General features: G+C 38.8%; 1 protein-coding gene across 3 annotated transcripts in view; it reads right to left on the minus strand.

Moving 5' to 3' along the window:
- The window catches only part of FOCAD (focadhesin), a 298,794-nt gene that overhangs the window by 57,433 nt on the left and 220,923 nt on the right, over nt 1–20,438 (minus strand). For all 3 annotated transcript variants that reach the window (XM_018051909.1, XM_018051910.1, XM_018051911.1), the window contains 5 exons: nt 14,851–14,939; nt 11,379–11,423; nt 6,359–6,467; nt 3,659–3,775; nt 1,002–1,240 (listed from right to left, as the gene is read on the minus strand). In XM_018051909.1, the coding sequence (XP_017907398.1) occupies nt 1,002–1,240; nt 3,659–3,775; nt 6,359–6,467; nt 11,379–11,423; nt 14,851–14,939 (599 nt within the window). The remainder of the gene's footprint in view (nt 1–1,001; nt 1,241–3,658; nt 3,776–6,358; nt 6,468–11,378; nt 11,424–14,850; nt 14,940–20,438) is intronic.

Here is a 20,438-nt window from a genome sequence, read left to right on the forward strand (position 1 = left end):
AAATATAGCATAATGTCATCCAATTTACCCACATCAACACCATTTCCTGCCTTTGGACAGATGGTTTCTGCCAGCTAGGGAAGCATCAGGACTGCTAACATCAGAACAGAATGCCTCTCCCCACCGGCCCTACTATTTCCAATGGAGGAAAATGGGGCTGAAATTCCAAGTCAGTGAAATCTAAAGATTCATGATCTTCAAATATTCATGTTGTACCACACTACCATCAATCTGGATATAGAAAATTCTAAGATCAGTTATAAAATAAAGAATAAATATAATGAACACCAATACTAAAGTTGATGCGTGCACAAGGAAACTTTTTCACTAGTGGAATTTTCCACCTGGGTCTTTGATATTCTATTAGCTCCATTCAAGAGTAAAGCTAGCAGTCTACAAATGAGCAATCAAACTGAATAAAGCACCCAGTATAATATGCACAGATTAAGACTCTTTAAGGATTACTAAAATGTAGCCAGGGCACAGAATAAAAGCCAAACTTAAAACCAGTACATGCAGTTCTCAGGTGATTCAGTGAAGCCCGCACCCTCAGGCACAGGGCTACCCCAATCTTTCCTCCCATTTTATAGTGATATCAATGAATGAGCAGTCATTTTCACCCTTATAAACCAGAAGGGAAAGATGCTTTTTAAAATTTATAGCACCATATGATTAGACTTTCCTCATGTCTATTACATAGGGCTCTCATCTAAGCATGAAATGATTTTCAAGTAATCAATCACTTAAAAGAAAAGCAACCCTTAAAACATATGAATATCTCTGTGATAATATTTGAGAGAGACAAATTCATTCATAAAAGAGAAAAAAGGATTAACCTGCTCAAATTGAAAAGTTTAGCACCACAAATAGCTCAGATATAATGTGAGTGTGTGTGTGTATGTGTGTGTCTGTGTGTGTGTGTGTGTGAGAGAGAGAAAGAGAGAGAAATCAATCACCTAAGTCACAAAGAGGAAAAAGAGGAAAATTTTAATAAACTGTACCTGAGTTTCTCCTCACACAAGCGAGAGAGAAACATCCCCAGTGCAAGGCCCATGTGGATTTGCACGGCTTGAGACTCATCAGCGCTTGGTTTCCCAGGTAACCTGGCAGTCAGCATGTTCAGGATTTCCTCAACCTTCTCTTTGCAAGAGATAATGAAAATTGGCACCAGGAGAGACAAAGCCGTGGCGGCCGCGGAACGGGCAATGGCACTGGCCGTGTTTTCACCGGAATAGGATTTCTAGGACATGCCAGAGAAAGAAAGCAAGGGGTTGGCCTTTTGTTTAAAACATGAAGGGAGCACACCTATCACGAAAGCACGATACAATACAAGCTTCTGTTAAACCCACCCTCGCCACTCCAAAAAAATTATTAGAAAAATAAATCTCTTTCCGTGTTTATCTACAGGTTAGCTTTTTACTCTTAGAAAAACAATTTGCTGCTAAGCCATTGTTTAACTAATAATATCCTTTTAAATTTGAAAAAAACAAAAAACAGTGTTTCCTTTTAATGGGTGTGAATTCCCTCCCTATAAAGCCTGAAACAATTTCGGGGTTTTGAAAGCCCACATGTGTATATAATGAAAAAGCTGCAAGTGAAGCTATCCAAGCTTGGAGCAACCACCGAGTCACATTATACATGTCCAGGAAGCCCGGAGTTTTCTGGGAGACAGAAAAGGGGTTAGGGTGGGGGCAGTTCAAGTTTAGTTACAGAAGGGTAAGTGCAAGTAGAGCACAGGGAGCTACTGGCGGATCTCCCAAAAATTTTGGTGGGAACGTTTCCCAGTAGATGGATTATTTCCTACAGGGGGTTAATTCCTTTTAATTAAAAAGGAAGTTGAAATCCTAAAAGCCTCTGGTTACAAAGCAATAACCAGCTATTCAAAATGAAACAGAGAGCACTATAATGCTCCTTTCCTATATGTAATTATGGGAAAAGAAATGAATAACAGCCCTAATAAAATGACAGGGCAGCTGAATCTGAACAGCTTGTACAAGAATCCTGAGTTAGAGAGTTCCACCAGACATTATATACACTTATCAATATGTCTCAAGTGAGGAAGAAAGCCCGCTGATCATTCCTGAGTATTACCCACTTCAAATTTGCAGACACACAATAAAGGCCGTGTTGTCCCTTGCAGTCAAAACACATTAAAAAGTGTTTTTAATTCTATCCTCATTTGCTCTCTAAGCTTTAGTCCTTTAAGGATAAAAAGCAAACATGTGCTAAGGGATTCTTTAAGTTAATACAGCGCTATTATAATGACAATGCTACTTAAAATGACCCAGCTGCTAGGACAAAGGAAATAAAGGAAGTGGCTTTTGAAACAGCGGTTTGAAAAAGTATAATAACGCAAGACTTACAAAGGTAAGAGGCAACCTGGAGCTGCCTAGTAAAGACATTATTTTTACTGGTTTGCAAGAACTAAGCAGCACTATTAGAAATCTAATAGATATCTTGTCCTGCTGCATATCTGAAGTATATAGCTACTGCAAAGAGCTCCATCTAAGCTAACAAGTTCTTCATCCATCGTTAAAGAAATACAAACACTTCTGACAGAAAACAAATTATCATAGAGAAAGTACTTCTTTGAGCAAAATCTATTTTCCAATATCATTATATGTTATCTAGTAAGTAATTTTTTTTTGTTCTCTAGTCAAAAAGCTGGCTCCTGACCCTCAGCCCTAGATGGGTACACACCAGGTCCAGGGCAGAAGCACACACAGAGGCCGAGTGTTGCACAAAGAAGACCTAAGGCGATGAAGTTTCAGGCTAAACTCATAATCTTAGCAACAGTTCAGGACCTGCGCTATATTTTCATTCAAATCAGCTATAATTCTCTGCTACTCAGCTGATTGTCCCATGATCCCTATAATTCCCTAAGCAATGGATAGCGATAAGGTAGAACCGCAATAATTCCATGCAGATACAGAAATACAGCATGCACGACAGCCAGTTAAGGGAAAACAAAACATAAACCAACAAAGTGTGGTTTCATGTTGCTTCAAATCTTAGCATATAAGCATGAAGAAAGAGAATGACTAAGTAACAGGTGCTTTTATATGACCAACAACATTACTTGGTATTTATAGAGCATTTTGCCTTTCCATTTGCCCATAAATTATATAATTGGATCCTCACAATCTTTTATAAAGTTGGCAAAGCACTCATTTTTACCTTCACTTTACAGGAAGGGAAAAATCAGATGATAAGTTAAGTAGCTGTCAGGTCAACGGTCACAAAACTAATAAGAGGTAAAGTTGGGGCTACAATCACTGCAGATAATACTGTTCAATAATCTCAGTTTATAAACAAGGATACAAAGGGCCAGACCAATGAACTGAACTTCCTGTGGTCACATATCCCAAAATGAAAAAAACTGTGACAAGAAACTTAGGATCCTCCATATTCAGCCAATGTTTATTTTACTTCAACACTTGCCTCTGATTATACATTAAAATAACTTAGAAAGCTTCCAAAATGTTGATACCCAGGACACATTCCAAAGCATTTAAACCAGAAGTGAGGCCTACACATTAATATCTCATATATATATATATAAGGCCAAGATTTACATTATATCATAGATTTCAAGTGAACAATTGATACTAGAATCAACTCTTGAGTTTCTAAATTGTTTTTTGTTTCTCAAACTTACATGATAAAACGAGGAGAAAAAGTGTCCTCTGGGTTGGTAGTGGCTATCAACGATGACCAAAAGGGTATCAAATATCATGGAAACCCAGTCTTTCACTGACAGGAAGTGAGGTTGAACCTGCAGACGAAAGAAAACATGAAATGATAATGGGAAAAAAAGAAAAAAACCTAACCATTGTTTCTAGATCCAGGGTACAATCTCCTTCTGTATAAAAGAATGAAGAGCTATTAAAAACGAAACTTCATCTGCCAGGACCGCACGAAGTAGACAGGTATTTGACAAATACACATTCTAACCTGCACCCCCACGTGAATACAGTTTACCTTTCAGACAGAACTTAGCAGAGGTGAGAGGGTGGGGGCTGCAGAACAGAACAATCTGAGAGTTGCTTACAGTGTTCCTGTGTTCAGTGAGGATAATATGGAAGTTTAAAGGGAGAGACGTGCAGGGAAGGCAAATCAAACCTTCCATTTCTGACTTGTCATTTCAATAAAGCAGCCAACAAAATGTTTTGACCACTTCTAGCTTTGCTGCTTATTACCACTGTATTTATCATTCACGAATCATCACAACTGCCTAGTCAAGTAGATACGAAAACATAAATGATCTTCAGTTTGGAAAAGATGAGGAAAGAGAATGAAAAAACAAACACAACAACAACAAAACTCAACTCAATAAAAAGAGAACTTGGTTTTAAAAATCATTCATGACAACAGATGTCAAAAAACATTCATTAACTCACACGGTAACACCCAGGTGGTACTGCAAAAGCTGAAATAGTTTAAGAATCCTTGGAATTAATTCCTTGAATCAAAAAAGATCTGCTTCTTAAGATCTTCAGTTGTTGGTCAAATGCAGAGTTGAATGAAGTTTGAAAACTTCAACCTTAGTCAAATAATGAGGTCTTGAGTTCATGCTGAGTAAAAGTCAAAGGCAAGGTCATCAAGAGTAAAAGAAAAGCCCTGTCTTTGGCTTGGATGGCTCTTCAGTGTTTTGTGGACTGTGTGCTTTGTGGACAGGACACAGATTCAGCGAACAGAGAATAGGAGAGCCTAGAGCTCAAACTCTGACCTAGACCTCCAGTTACTACCAAGGCAAACATCCTGCACCACCGGTAGACCTACATAAATAACACCAAAATAAAGGGGTCCTAGGAAGGCATGTTTACTTTTTAGGTTGTAGATCTTCCCAGCATGTTGCTTCTGCTAAAGTATTCCATACCTTTTTCAAGGATATGAAACATTTCCTCTCTAAAAGATTTTCGTCTTCCTTATTATTAAAATAAGATTCTGGCCTTAAATTACCATATGGTAACTAGCTACATGTTTATCCTTCATGCAATAATCCCTTGGCCTCCTTCTCTTCCCCACAGGTAATATACATGTAGAGATTTTGCCACACTGCATTATTCTTTTGTTTACTGGTAAGAGCACCCTTTGGGGAATTCCCTCCTTCAGAATTTGAAGCCTGGTTAAATGTTCAATCAAGCTACTCATCCTACCCTGCTGAAGGTGTAGGACTGGGACTCATGGGATTTCAAATTTTAAGGGAGTGATGCAAAGACAGTAAGTGACTAGAGCTGATCCATCCCAGTAGGAGTAGTCTGCCAAGATGGTTCATCAGGACCTGTGCCTGGACCCCTGTTCTTCTCTCAACTTGGTTTTTAAGCTTTACCTTCAATTCTGTGCACGTCCAGATTCCTTATTCTTCTAGCTCCTTTTTAAATTTAAATTAAGAGTTGGTTTCTTGCCCCCAAAGAACCCACCAAAAAAGGAACCATGAAAAAAAGAATACAAGTGGTCCAAAAGGCACTCTGCAGGGACAGAGACAGGCTGAAAAGCATTGAAAAAAAAAAGCCCATTTTTTTGCAAGTAGAAGTGGTGAAGTATATACTGATACTCTTGATAATAGTTACTATTACTGAGTATTTACCTGCCATTGTACCTTACATATATAACTTTATTTAATCCTAACAATAATCCTGTCTGGTAAGTACTATTATCCCCATCTTATAGATGGCAAACAGGCTCTGAAAGGTGAGGAGACAATAGGATTTAAATCCTAATACCTGTACTTACTAGCTTTGCTCCTACTCCAGAGACTATGTTTTTTAAACACTTGACTATATTGTCTCCAGATAATGATAGCTACCAGATAATGGGGCTTAAAAGGAGAACGAATCCAAGCTTTTTTATTTTGACAGATATGAATTATCTGAAAAAGTACATTGCAAATGAACACTGGCCAGCTTGCCACATGTTTAATTAAGAAATAAATGCCTTGCAAAAATGAATAGGCACTTTGTCATTGACATCTACAATTAAAATGCAAAGTGCAATTTTTTGCAGTCAGTAAACACTGCTTATTTATCATTTTTTGACAGCACTGTTCACTTTCAGTAAGCCTAGTTAACCTCCTAAGATTGGTTACCATGATGTAATCACAGAAAGACAACCCCTGTTGCATAAAATTGGCACCTTCAAATGGAAATGACCACTTAACTGTGATGGAGAAAGCAAAACAGAAAAGCAGCGAAGAAAAGTGTTTTAGAGGACACCAAGGCTTCTGGTGTAAAGGTGCATTGGGTAGCAGAGCCCATGACGGTAATCTCCTAAATTCAGAGCCAGGCTTAAGGAAAAGTCTCACTTTTCACACGTTACACAACCAAAGCCCAGTTGGTTCTAATCACCCTTAACTCACCTCTAGGACTCCATCAGAGTCTGAGCAGAGGCTGGCTTCATGTTTGGAAACGACGACAGCGAGGCTGCTTAAGGCTAACAGCGCGTTGCCTTTGACCACCGGGCTGTCTCTGTTTAAAAAGAAAAAGATCCCAAGAGAGGATTTGGGGGCATTAACCAGGAGAAGGCAAGGCGCTATTATAGGGAGGGCAGATGAGGTCAAAAAGCACTTCCACCCCTTTACAGAGCCTTGGAAACGCAGGTCTGTTTGTTCCCTGGAGTTAGAAGCTTCTGTCCTTCTTCTGATGCTAGTGTTAATTTTTAACTCTTCTTATAAATGTATGGTCATTACGCTTTGGGGAACCTAAAAAAAATCCAAGCTCAGATATCTAAGCTCCTTCTCCCTAAAATTTTTTATTTTCATCATTTGACCTTACATTTCCCAAGCCATCTTCTTCAGCATCATCTTCAGTCAATATACATGTATGGATTTATTTTAGAAGCCCAGCCAAGGACAGTTGTGTGAATAAGCCCAGCAGAATGGAATTGGGCCCTGGCTTTTCTAAAGCACTGGTATGTGGAACCAACTTCTAGTGAATTGCTTCACAAAGCACACTTCACTAGCAACTCGACACACTGGTGGCTTTCTCCTCCATCACTATCATTTTCCCCTTCTCTCTCTTACTATGCCAAAGCCAGCAACCTTAGAGTCAGTCTGTAACATGATTCAGAGCCCCTAGATGCAAAAAAGGCTTGTTCTCAGGCAGTTTGGACTGAGAGATGTCTTTCTATATCATCCAAATGGCAGTTTTCTAATATTGGCAATAAATCGTCAGTTTAACTTCTGAATTTGATATCAAGAAAACTGAATCTCTTAAATATACTTACTACTTGAAAATGTACATTTAATATTATTCCATAATTCCAAAGTCCTCCTACCGAGTAAAGTCCCCAAGGGGTCACTGATGACATGCTCTTGGCCTGCTGACTCCATCATAACAGAACTCAGGCAACAGGCTACCCTTACCACCAGACACTTCAGTTTTCAGTTAGTCCTAGGATTGTGTGTAGTGCTGGTCGCTCAGTCATGTCTGACAGTTTGTGATCCCATGATTTGCCCATGGGATTCTCCAGGCAAGAACACTGGAGTGGATAGCCAATCCCTTCTTCAGGGGATCTTCTCGACCCAGGGATGGAACCAGGGTCTCCTGCATTGCAGGCAGATTCTTTACCATCTGAGCTACCAGGGAAGCCGGGTTCCTATAAACACAGAGAATGTTTCTCTGAACCTGGAGCTCGGACCTGAACTTGAACCAGTGTGTACATCTGAGAACGACTCCCTGCTTACCCTGGTGCAGAAAGAGAACTGATGCGTGGATGTCCAGATCTGCTCCCCAGGCAAGTCTAGTACATCCAGCCCTAGGCCACAGTCGTGACCGAACATGTGAGTTAGTGAGCGTTAACAGGTCAGTATGAACTTGTGTTCTTGCACTTCTGTTTCCATTTGGAAAGAATGGAATTCGGGACTCGTTGTTATCAAGTTCTTCCATCTATCAATTCCTCCAATCCTTCCTTCTTTCTCCCGCTCCCACTCTAGGGCTGATTAAACTCAGTAAGGCTTTGTACTCTGGGCCATTTTGTTCACTCCTCCAATCATTTCTCTAAGAGGCCTGTCATATGCTTGATAAGACAACATTTACATTGTGGGATGGGGCAGGGGGAAAGAACAGAAAGGAAGACTTGAGGTTGAAGGAGTTTTGCAAGGAGGATTATTGGCAACTCCTATAGCTAATAATAAAATACCAGTAAGTAAGGCAAGATGTGGGCATTCCCAGGTGCCCTAGCCAGAAAACCAGTTAAAATCAAAATTAAATCTTTTATTTCTAATATTCTCTCTTTCCTTTGGCTGAGACTATCTTGAAGTCTGTTCTGCAAAAATGATCATGCATCCCTGAAGTTAGATTTTTTAAAAAGTTTTAAATTCTCGGTGAATGTATCACCCTGAAGAAATTCTTAGATGGTCACCAGAAATTGCATAACAAATCTTCTAAATCAAGAATATTGGTCTGGACCTTCCCTAGCAGTCTGGTGGTTAAGACTTCGTCTTCCAAAGCAAGGGGTTCGGATTTGATCCCTGGTTGGGGAGCTATTGTGTACCGAGAACCAAAATATAAAACAAGCAATATTGTAACAAATTCAATAAAGACTTTAAAAACGGTCCATATTAAAAAAAAATGGTCCAGATGACATAAAGTGTCTTTGTAACCCTAAAATTCTAAAAGAGAATTTATCCTCAGTTTTAAAACAGTGCCCCAAATAGTTGTATTTGAAAAGTTTCACCAGTCTTTACATTACTAAGTATGTATTGTTTTTGTAAAATGGAAAAAAAAATATATTTAAAGTCACTGGTAATTAGATATTTGGATGAAGACTAAAAGCATATCTGTACATTAATCTTTAATAGAAAAAAAAAAACCAGTCACACAAGGTATGCTTAGGCCAAGTTACACATTCATAAAGGTACTGTGACTAGCTCTTCATCATCTTTACACTCCCCACGGGCCTTGCATAGTGACTTATGGAGAGAAGACACTCCATATATACTCATGAGACATATTCAAGGAGGAGCTAGCCAGGTGAAACTCTAGAATTTGTTCAGCAAAAACTCTTCATCTTGTTGATCACATAGCTTTCCCCAACCAGTCAAGTAGCGGTGACTAATTTGCATAATAACATGTCAGCATCAGTACAGTATTTATCTAGGCAACACCACTGACATTTTAATTAAATTGTCCTTTGAAACGGATGCCATTAACCTAATTAAAAAGCTCAAGGAAGGATGAGCTACACTGATGCTTTCTTAGGGACAAAGTATTACATTACATATTAGTGAAGTGACCCAATCCTTTGGGGATTTTTATCTTTAGGTTCAAACCTATTTAATTATTAACAACAAAAATAAACTTACATCAGTCTAATCCTGTGACTAGTGTTTTACTTCCTACATTTAATTTATGCCTCAGAACAAAATAAGCCCTACATTGGCCCAAAGGAGCCTGGTGGCTCAGTGGTAAAGAATCTGCCTGCCTGCCAATGCAGGAGACGTGGGTTCAATTCCTGGGTTGGAAAAATCCCCTGCAGAAGGAAATGGCATCCAGCTCAAGTATTCTTGCCTGGGAAATCCCATGGACAGAGGAGCCTGGTGGGCTATAGTCCATGCAAAAGAGTTGGACATGACTTAGTGACTAAAACGACAACCACCACCACCTAAGGCGGCCATAGTCCAAGGAACAGAAGACTAAACTGGCAGGAGGTGATAAGGGGGTCCTCACATGATTGGAGGAAGCCAGTGGAAAAAAGTACAGAGAAGGCAGCAGAGTGATTTTTTTCTTCCTCTCTATCATTAATCTCTCAGCCTCTGGACCTTAACTATCTCCTGCTCACTTGTGAATCCCTAGTATTGTCAGGATGGTTTTAATGAGATAAGATCTATAAAATACTTTGAAATGTTTGATGAAAAGGTAACATCATGAGAACATAAATTATTTTTACTCAATATCACTGGAAATGTGAACACACTTTACTTAGGTATTAGTCATGAAATGATGCTTTGCAGATTTGAAGGTTAAAGTCTTGGTGAAATGAAATTTCAGAATGGAATCTGCAAAAGCTACTGCAGAGGCAAAATTACAGTCTGTTTTAATAGAAAGACACTAGTTTCTCCAGCATTTGAGCTTTTGTTGCAAATGTCAGGGCATTGTTTTTAACAGGAACTAAGTAGACTATTCAATAGAACAAACTGAAAGGTAGAGGTTAAAGGCGGTCCCCATCCCAGCCCCTCCTCCCCTCCAATAAGAAGCTGAATGCTCTCCCACTGTGTCTGCAATTCACCAAACTACAGAAGCAGGCACAAATGAGTTCCTATGGAACACTCTCTGTACTTTAGTTTTCATTTTGTCAACAGATACGTCAGCAGGTATTTCCCAGGGCTTCCCACAGAACTGAGGGTAGGGGAGGATTACCACTTCTCTTTCCCTTTATTCAGAGGACATGAGGCTGAATAGTGATCAGGTACCAAGATCAAATTTTACAGCAAACTATCTGTGTAAGAAATTGCCAGTGGAAAGTGAACTCTAAGGTAGATTATGTTTTTATCTTTTTTTAGGCAAAGCCTATTTAGCTACAGAAAGTTCTGGGAAATGAGAGAGATCAACTATACTGTAGTTAAATATTTCTAGATAATATGGACTTTCAGTACATATGAAGTCCTCCAGGTCAAAGGTATATCTATATTATTTGGTGAAGAAGAAGAAAGGAAGTCAAACAGAAATGGCAGCAACTAAGGAGAACAGTGAAAAGAAGTGTATGTAACTGACATGTAACTTACTCCCAGGAAAAATTAGGCAGCATGCTAACAAAGAGACTTAAAGAGATTGTTCAAGCAAGTTCACTAGGGTATAATTTTCTCAGTGACAGATGGCTTCAGATAAATAAAAAGCCTTAAGGTAGTAATGCTCAAGCTATTTTTGTTAAAGCAATTGTAAATATATGATAGAAACTGCCTTTTTACCTGAGCCTTCACATTAGTTTTTAGTATTAAAAAATTCAATATTTAGATACACTTGGTCCAAGAGCACCAGGAGAATAAAAGGCTCTGTCTTAAATTATTTACTGGCTCACACTTGAGATTTAATCTATTTGTAAAACAGACATAACTCACATTAGCAAGGACTTCTTGCCCTGTACTAAACTGTAATCCTTTAAATCTAAGCCAAAGCACAGAGCGTTTTGTAAAGTGTACAACATGGACATATCTTTGATGTAAAAGTTACGTGGCTGTACTGCTTTCTCTGTATTTTCACAGAAAGACATGTAGTAAGAATTAACTGCATATGAGAAAGGACAATGACTGATTTTTTAAAAAAGAACTAAAAAGTCTTTTAAAATCCTTATGAAATGCCTGAAAAGGAGAAATTATTCATACTTGTAAGGGGAAAAAATGTTTATAGAAAATTTCTGGTAAGAGAATAAATGGATCTTACTTTGCAGCTGCTTTGGTGATTTCATCAGTCAACATGTCTCGAACCCTGCAATATAGTTGGAAAACAGGTATGAGATCTTACAGTCGAGCAAGAAAGCAATCTTTTTGCTTTCTCATCAGTTAACAAGAACCTCTGGCAATGACTCCAGATCTTAAAATTTCCATGTGGAATTTTAGTGTAAGGTGAAAGAACTTAATAAAGGGCTTCACCTCCAAGACAGTCTCATCTGCTTATTCCTTAGATTACTTAGTAGAAACAGGGAAGGAGGTGAATGTGACTCATGTATAGGCAGTGTCGTCATGGTATACACTCTTACGCTGAGTGGTGGGTATACAAGTGTCCTATATATGACTCTTTGTTATGGACTGAATGTTTGTGTCTCCTGCTCCAAACTGACATACTGAAATCTTAACTGAATGTATGGCATCTGGAGGTGGGACCTTTAGGAGGTGATAAGAGTGAGGCCCTCATGCATGGGATGAGTGTCCTTATACGAAGACAGACCAGAGGGCTTGCTCTCTCTCTGCTCTCCACCAAGTGAAGCTACAAGGAGATGGCAGCCCATCAGCAAAGTTAGGAAGCAGGGCTTCACCAGCACCATGTGGGCTGTCACCTTGATTTAGGGCTTCCCAGCTCCTATAACTGTGGGAAATAAATTTCTGTTGTTTAAGCCATCTGGTCTATATTTTTGTTACAGAAGCCTAAACAAGACATTCTCTCTTTTCTACACAGGAGCTCATCAAGACAACAATTTATTACTCCCAGATTATACATAATAGCATTGTCACTATGTATGTATATAAAATAAAAATTTAAATGTTGGCTACAATATACTTAATATAATTTTAATGTTTATATGAAACTAATATAATTTTATATGTCAATCATACCTCAATTTTTAAAAAAACATGGTTATAAAGTTGAACTAAAAAAACTACATTTATGGATTTGAAAGGAAGGTACTGTTCAGTCGTGTCCGACTGTGTGTGACCCCATAGACGGCAGCCCACCAGGCTCCCCCATCCCTGGGATTCTCCAGGCAAGAACACTGGAGTGGGTTGCCATTTCCTTCTCCAATGCATGAAAGTGAAAAGTGAAAGGGAAGTTGCTCAGTCGTGTCCGACTCTTCGTGACCCCATAGACTGAAGCCCACCAGGCTCCTCCATCCATAGGATTTTCCAGGCAAGAGTACTGGAGTGGGCTACCATTGCCTTCACCAAGGGAAGGTATGTTCAATTCAAATATTCATAGGGTTTTTTTTCATATTAGAGTCTTAAGATAAAGTGAAAAACAATCATTGACAAATTTATATTATGAAGAAGACATCATAAATATTTTCATTATACACTTTGAGTTTCATAAATTTAAAGTTTTTATAACTATATAAATGTTTTACAAATATAAATTATATTTGCATTTATAAGTAGTTGCATTTAAAATAAAATCTTAGCTATCCAGTACTCTCAGAATGAGTCATTCTTAAGAGCCAACTTCTTCAGATAGTTGCAAACTGATCCTCAAACCTGTACTTTATAAAACCATTTGATAATAAACTTCTCTAAAACATACTGTCCAATCTTGGCCCTCCTAAATGGAGTATAGTGCGTTCAGTGTATTCTTCTATTGGTCAACATGAAATATTTACACATGACGACCTGCCTGTACTTCTACATAGGGTGACAGCCTCCACTAGGTCCCTCCCCCTCCCTACGCGCCCTCTCTGCCGCATCACCAATTCTTCCTTCTCCACTTGCATTACTCCCCGCAGCTCGTGAACACACTATGACATCTACCATCGTAGGAAAAGAAGCCCTCCAGCTATTGCCCCATTTCACTGCATCTCACACCGCAGAGCTCACTTAAAAGAACAGTTTATACTTAGGACTCAAGTTTACCTCCTTCCATTCTCTCTAGACCCTTCTATAATTTGGCTTTTGTCCCTACAAAACAGCTCCTTCTTGGTTAACAGTGACTGTCAAGAGGCCAATCTAATGCTCAACTCTCAGTCTCAGAGCAGTATCTGACACAACTGATTGCTCTTCTCCTGAAACACTTTCTTCCTTAAGCGTTTAAGGTGGCTTTTCAGATTCCACTCTCTCTCGGTTTTCCTCCTACAGTGCCGATCACTGATGTTCCATCTGCTTTATTGGCTCCTCTTCACCTGCCCTATTTCTAAATGTTGAAGTGCCCCAGGGCTCAGTCCTCTGACCTTTTCTCTGTCTTTGCTCATTCCCCAGATGACCTCATCCAGCATCTTGATGTTAAATGCAGTCGGTATGCTGATGACTCCCAAATTTATATATCCAGCCCCGAACTCACCCTGAACTCTAGACTCATAGTCAACAACCTACTTGATACCTCCAAACTGTAGGTCTAATTAGGCATCTCAGGCTCAGCATGTCTCAAATCTAATTTCTACTCTAGATAGATCTGTTTTTCTGTAGTTTTCTTTATCTTAGTAAATGAGAATGCCATACTTTTACTTATTCACAGTCAAAATCTTAGAGTTATCCTTGACTTCCATTTCTCTCTCACATCCTTGATTCCATATGTCACCGTGTATATTTGGAATAGTATAGCTAACATACCACTCCCCAGATTATCATTTTCAGAAGATGAAATTAAAACCATGTGTAAAGGAAAATAGCAAATAGGAAGCAAAATCCAAATGCTTAATCTCTAATCTTAAATCCAATGTCATAATGTTTTAAACTGCATTGCTATTTTTAAAATGAATCTGGGAAACATAACTTAGAATAGAATTATTTAAACATGCGAGTACACACACACACACAAGCTTCTGCTTTTCTACATATGCCAATTGTTAGTAAATTAAAAACTGAAACCCAAGTAACCTTTGAACAGATTTTTATATTAAAGAAATCTGTGGCTACAGGCAAAGTTAATTATTAGATTCTGGGCATTTCACTTAGATTAAGGCTGCTGTAACATTAATCTGACAAGGTATTCATCCCAACCTATGTAACAACTTAAACTGCTTTTAATGTGCCAGCACTTACACATTTCTAGATAATATAGTGGGAATTCACTGGGGGATGTCTGCCAAAGAAATTAAAGTCTAAACATGGTAAAGTTGTTCCTAGTAATGAAGATGTGTTGAGGAGGGAAGAGCAGGGCAGGGGAAGGTATTCTTTGACTAAATGAGTGAGAAAAACACTCAACCTTTATTCAAAAGCATGTAAAATAATCAATTATAGGGAAAAAAGGGAAAAACAAACCATTTCCACACTGCTTAAGAAAACAATAAAAATATATAAAATCCATGAATAAAGCTCTCCTTCTTTTACCTGGGGAGAAGGTGGAAAATACATCCATCACATCTTTGGCCATTGCCCACTTAGGCTCATAGAGAGGTTAAAATTCCAACATTTAAGTCTTTAAAGGTAGTCACCTTCTCCTCCACAGTTCATTTCCCATAACAAATAATGAGCACAGAAAGCCATCCCCTTACCAGAGCCAGGCTGTGTTTTTTTTGTACTGCACCTCTTCAGGTCCTTCTTTTCCATGTTTTAACTGCAATTCCAGTTCTCCTATCCTTCCCTGCAAAAAGCACAGCATCCATCAGCATGCAAACTCTATGGCCAAAATGATATTAAAATTTCTTTGGAAAACACTTAGGTAACAGATGGATCCTTTCCCAAGTAGCCTTTAGGTGTTCCTGATAAGATAGCAGATTATGACAGAGGATGTGTAAGGAGAGAGAATTATATGACTGCTAGGGATTTCCACATTCACCAAATAAGTATAACCTGGAGCAGTTGTATATTTGGCAAATTTAGTGCAGAGCATTAAATGTTGGGATATCTATTAAAAGCAGATTTGAAGTCCATAGGGCCCATTCAACAAATCCTCCATATAGTAATAATCTGACTGTGTCAGCAGCTGCTAATTGGAACCGACACAATACTGAGACTGGATTACCAGCATTCCAACAGAACGGTTAGAAAATGAGTAAGAAGCACATAATACTTAAGATTTAGGTAAGGTGTAACAAAAAGGATTATCAAACAGCTGCACACTACATTTCTATTTCTTGACTAAACTTACAGACATAATTCTCAACCAGTACCAGGCCAATATATATATATACACACACACATATATATAGCTAATATCATCATCCTGTTAAAGGCAAAACCTTCAAATATTTTTCTGTTTTTTTTTTTTTTACACTCAGAATTATTTTGATCAGATGCTTTCCCTTTTCCTGCATCACCAGTTAAATTATTTAAATGTAGTTAAAATTCTGGTATATTGATACACCTTGAATCAAACAAGAACTTATTATTATGTATTACAGAGTAATACCAAACTGTCTGCAGAAGTGTTTTGTGTGGCTTTTGTTCCCACTAGCAGTAGACGACTTCTGGCTTTCTCACATCCTTGACAGCATTTGGGACTGTCAGGCTTTTAAATTCTTATCATTTGGGGGAGTGTGAAAATGGGACCCATTACAGTTTTAATTTTCATTTTACTATTTACTGAGGTTAAGCATCTTTCCAAATGTTTAAAGACTATTCGGGTTTCTTATTCTGTTCATTTTTCTATTGGTTGATTTTTCTTGTAGATTTTAGAGTTCTAGGGTGTGCTCTCGGAGAAGGCAATGGCACACCACTCCAGTACTCTTGCCTGGAAAATCCCATGGACAGAGGAGCCTGGTAGGCTGCAGCCCATGGGGTCACTAAGAGTCAGACACAACTGAGCGACTTCACTTTCACTTTTCACTTTCATGCATTGGAGAAGGAAATGGCAACCCTCTCCAGGGTTCTTGCCTGGAGAATCTCAGGAACGGGGAGGCTGGTGGGCTGCCGTCTATGGGGTCGCACAGAGTCGGACATGACTGAAGCGACTTAGCAGCAGCAGCAGCAGCAGCAGTAGGGTGTGCTCTACAGAAGAAAAACGTATCTCTCTATATATTCTAGAGAGGGAAGCAATACAGCTTTAGGTTAAGGATGTGGGTTCTGAAATCATGATGTCTTAACCTAATGGCATTTCTATTTGTGTGCTATGTAAATTTGGGCAAGTTACTTCACCTCTCCAACCTTCAGTTTCCATTTGTAAAATATAGCAAACACCTGACTTATGGTATTACAGTATCACATTAAATAATGTGAAAAAGTGTCTATTTAGTATAGTGACTGGGAATAATTGCTACCATTATCAGGTCTGCTGTAAAAAACAAATCCCCCTTATTATCTTCTTATAAGCTATTCTCTCATGAATATATATGTATATAGAACCTTCTTGAAATAATTCATATTTTTAATCTGCATACTCTCAAAGAGTAAAAGGTTCCCCAAAATGTAATATCCAGACTATACAGTTGCATGTCCCTGTATTTCTCTCATACACTCTCGTTACTGGCCTGTAAGCTCATTGACAAGGACAAGGACAATTTATCCAGCTAAGGAGGCCCTGTATTTTCACAACCTCCAGCACACAGGGCTCACCAGTTCAGCACACTGAGATCTGGTGGGCATTCTGTTCATGTCCCTCATAGTTCCTATTTACTTCAGTCAGTGTCCATCCCCATCTCTGTGTGTTCAATGATAGAATTCTGACCTTTTCATTCTCCCTCTGTCTTTTGGAGTAAGGTATCAGAGATGGTCAAACTGACAAGATATTAATATTTAATATTGATTGTAGCCTTCCAGGAGGGTAGGCAAAACACAAAATCATGCCTACTGCCTGCCTCTGTTTATTGTGCTTCTTAAATCATTCCTCTTTCCTTCTAAAATATGTACGTTCCATAATGCTTTCCATAAAAGATAAGAAATTAAAAGGTTAAAAATCGTTCAGAAATTAAAAAAACACAAAAAGGCCGGTATACATGCAGCCTCTTGAGAGGGTCCACTTTTCTGATCTCTCCTGTAGCCATAAATCAGTACAACTCTATTGTGACTAAGCACGTTTTTCATTTTTCCTTTCTCAGAGTTTTGGTTCTTCTCGGTCTTCTCTTCTGAAATGTCTCTAACTCCTTCCACCCAGTCAATGTTAGACTATTTATTCAGACCCACTTTGCCATCCAATTCTTCACCTACTGATATGAGATCTAGTGGCATTTAACTCAGTCTCCTCTGCTTCTGGTTAACAGCTATGGTTAAGAAGAGGGGTGAGGTGGGGGGAACACTCATTGAGAGAGAAAAGGCTGAAATAATCACTTGAACTGAGGTTTTTGGACGGCCTGTAGATTTCAATTATTAATTTATCCATTGATCTTCCTTAAAAGAAAAGAAATACCCTCAGCCTGTGTAACTACAACTTGCTGATTACAGTGAGCAATTTTGCCTAATTCTAAACTTGCGCACTGAAAACAACCTTTACAAATGGTCAAAGAGTAATTTACTAGTAGTCACAATTCCTGACTGGTTTTGACTTCAGATTATTGTGTGGCCAATTGACCAATGCAGGAAACAAGTATCTTCAGTCAACCTATTTTTAACCCCTCTGTCCTGTATGAGGTCATAGTCATAGTCCCTAAGGACCCTTTACACAAAGGTTGGAAACCTTAACCTCCTTAGTATCCCTCAAAAGGAGCAAGGTCAAGTTGACTGGACGGCACCTTACCAAAATGGACTCAAAACTGTCAGTCAACCTGTAGCTGCATTTTTCAACTTCATGGGAAGAAATTAAAATACCTCCCCATGTCAATCACTTTGATATGCTTATAATTCAAAATCCCATGTTCTTGTGGAAAATTAGATGAGGCTAGAAGCTGATGCCCAAGCGAAAGCCACTAGAAGTGTTCAAATTGCAAACTTATTCACATTACAGTCAACCTCCAGGGAATAATGCAGAATGTACCTTTCAGAGTGTCTCCTAGGCTTATTGAATAAAACATGGCTCCTCTAAATGATGTTCCAGTCTACAAAACATGTCTAGCACCAGATGGAAGTAACTACGCCTCCTGTACCAAAGAGCTATCCTCCAGGACGGAAATTCTTGATATAGATGAGGAGTTTGGCAGTCACTCTAATTCTTCTAAGATCCTGTAAATTCTATTTAAGTGTGTGGGCTCATTAAAAAAAACACACACACACACAACCTGTTGAACAGTTAAAATGCATCAGCATATCAAATAATACTGATAGCCTATAGAGCACTGCTATACTTTTAAAATAATACTGAAAATCTTTTTACAGCCCCTACTTTGAGTTTCAGCTCTTAATCACCAATTCTCATCGGAACTAGACTTATCAGAAATCCAAAGGAAAGAGATTTTAATTGATAAATAAATACACATAAAGATACATATGTCACCGACAACAATAGAAAAGGCAGAATAGTTGACCTGTATTATTACAAAACACTCAGCTGGATTTTCATAAATTGATCTCAAAAATATTAAACCAATTTGCATTATTTGTAACAACTAATGATGGTATTGGGCTGCCCAGGTGGCTCGGTGGTAAAGAATCAGCTTGCCAAAGCAGGAGACGCGAGTTTGATCTGTGAGTAGGGAAGATTCCCCTGCAGAAGGAAATTGCAACCACTCTAGTATTCTTGCTTGGGACATCCCATGGACAGAGGAGCTTGGCGGACGACAGTCCATAGAGTTGCAAAGAGTCAGAGGCACACAATGATGGTGTTAGGGAAAAAGCATGACATGGTGGCAAAGACTGTGGCTCTGGAATCAGACAAATCCAGGTTAAGTTCTAGCTCCCTCATTTACTGACTGTTGGGTTGTGTGCTGTTTGCTTTGCTTTCCTGCTAACCCTGCTTTCCCATCTATAATCCCATTCTACATGAGGTTAACAATACCTACTTCAAAGGGCTTCTGTAAAGATGAATTGAAATACTAAATGTTACATGTTAGTAGGCAGACACTAGTCATTTAATAAAGGTCTTATTATGAAAAGGAAACCATAGAGTATTTTTTAAAAATCAATTGCTTGTCATCTGCATGTTATACACCATGAGTGTATGCTTAGCTGCTCAGTTGTGTACAGCCCTTTGCGACCCCATGGACTATAGCCTGCCAGGCTCCCCTGTCCATGGGATTCTCCAGGTAAGAATACTAGAGTGGGTTGCCATTCCCTTCTCCAGAGGATTTTCCCAACCCAGGGATCAAACCTTGGTCTCCTGCATTGCAGAAGATACTTTACTGCCTGAGCCACCAGGGATGCCCATCTTATACCACAATCCTGTCCTATTTGACCTTCCTTATGCTAAGAGCTAAATAAAATTCTCAGGACATTCTGCAGGAGAAGGAGTTACTCTTGCTGCTTCCAGGAGCCTGTATTGGAATACATCCTCTATTAAAGCATCAAAGGCTGAATATGTTGTAGCAAGGTTTTAAGATGCAAACATGAACGCTGAGATGCTGAGTCATTCCTCTGGCCCCACCTCTGTCCTTTAGGACAGTGGTCCCCAACCTATTTGGCACCAGGGACCAGTTTCGTGGAAAACAATCTTTTCATGGACCAGAAGGTAGGAGGAAGGTGGTCTTGGGATGATTCAAGCACATTATATTTATTGTCTACTTTATTTCTATTATTATTACATCAGCTCCACCTCAGATCATCAAGCATTAGATCCCGGAGGTTGGGGACAACTGTTATATTTAACCACATCTTATTTCTCAAGACTTCATAAAAATCTTATTTGGGGCCATCAATTTCTTAGGTAATTTAGATTTTTTTTTCTATCATCCTTAACAATGACTTTTAAGCTAGGAAAAAGGATTAAGGTTTTTTTCTCATATTGTTAATTGTTTATACATTCCCAAACTGGTTAAAATTATTTCTAATTTTTGAAATTCATAAACTATAACTTACAATATTATTGTAATAAAAGAAGTCAAATTAAGCATAATTCATTTATTTAGTGAGTATCTACTATGTTTTAGACATGCCAGGTTCTAGAGAGACAACAGATAGGAAAACAGCTTCTGATTGTAAGGAAGAGAGACAACTGGAGGGAGACCCTGGGCACATAACTCAGGTGATGAGGGCTTCTAAAGGGAAGCATGGGTTCTAAGGAAGCATATACGAGGGGCAGACAACCCTGGTGGGAGAGGGGAGGCACACAGATAAAACT

This window comes from Capra hircus, chromosome 8 (assembly GCF_001704415.2).
Source record: "Capra hircus breed San Clemente chromosome 8, ASM170441v1, whole genome shotgun sequence".
In the NCBI taxonomy this organism is placed as follows: Eukaryota; Metazoa; Chordata; class Mammalia; order Artiodactyla; family Bovidae; genus Capra; species Capra hircus.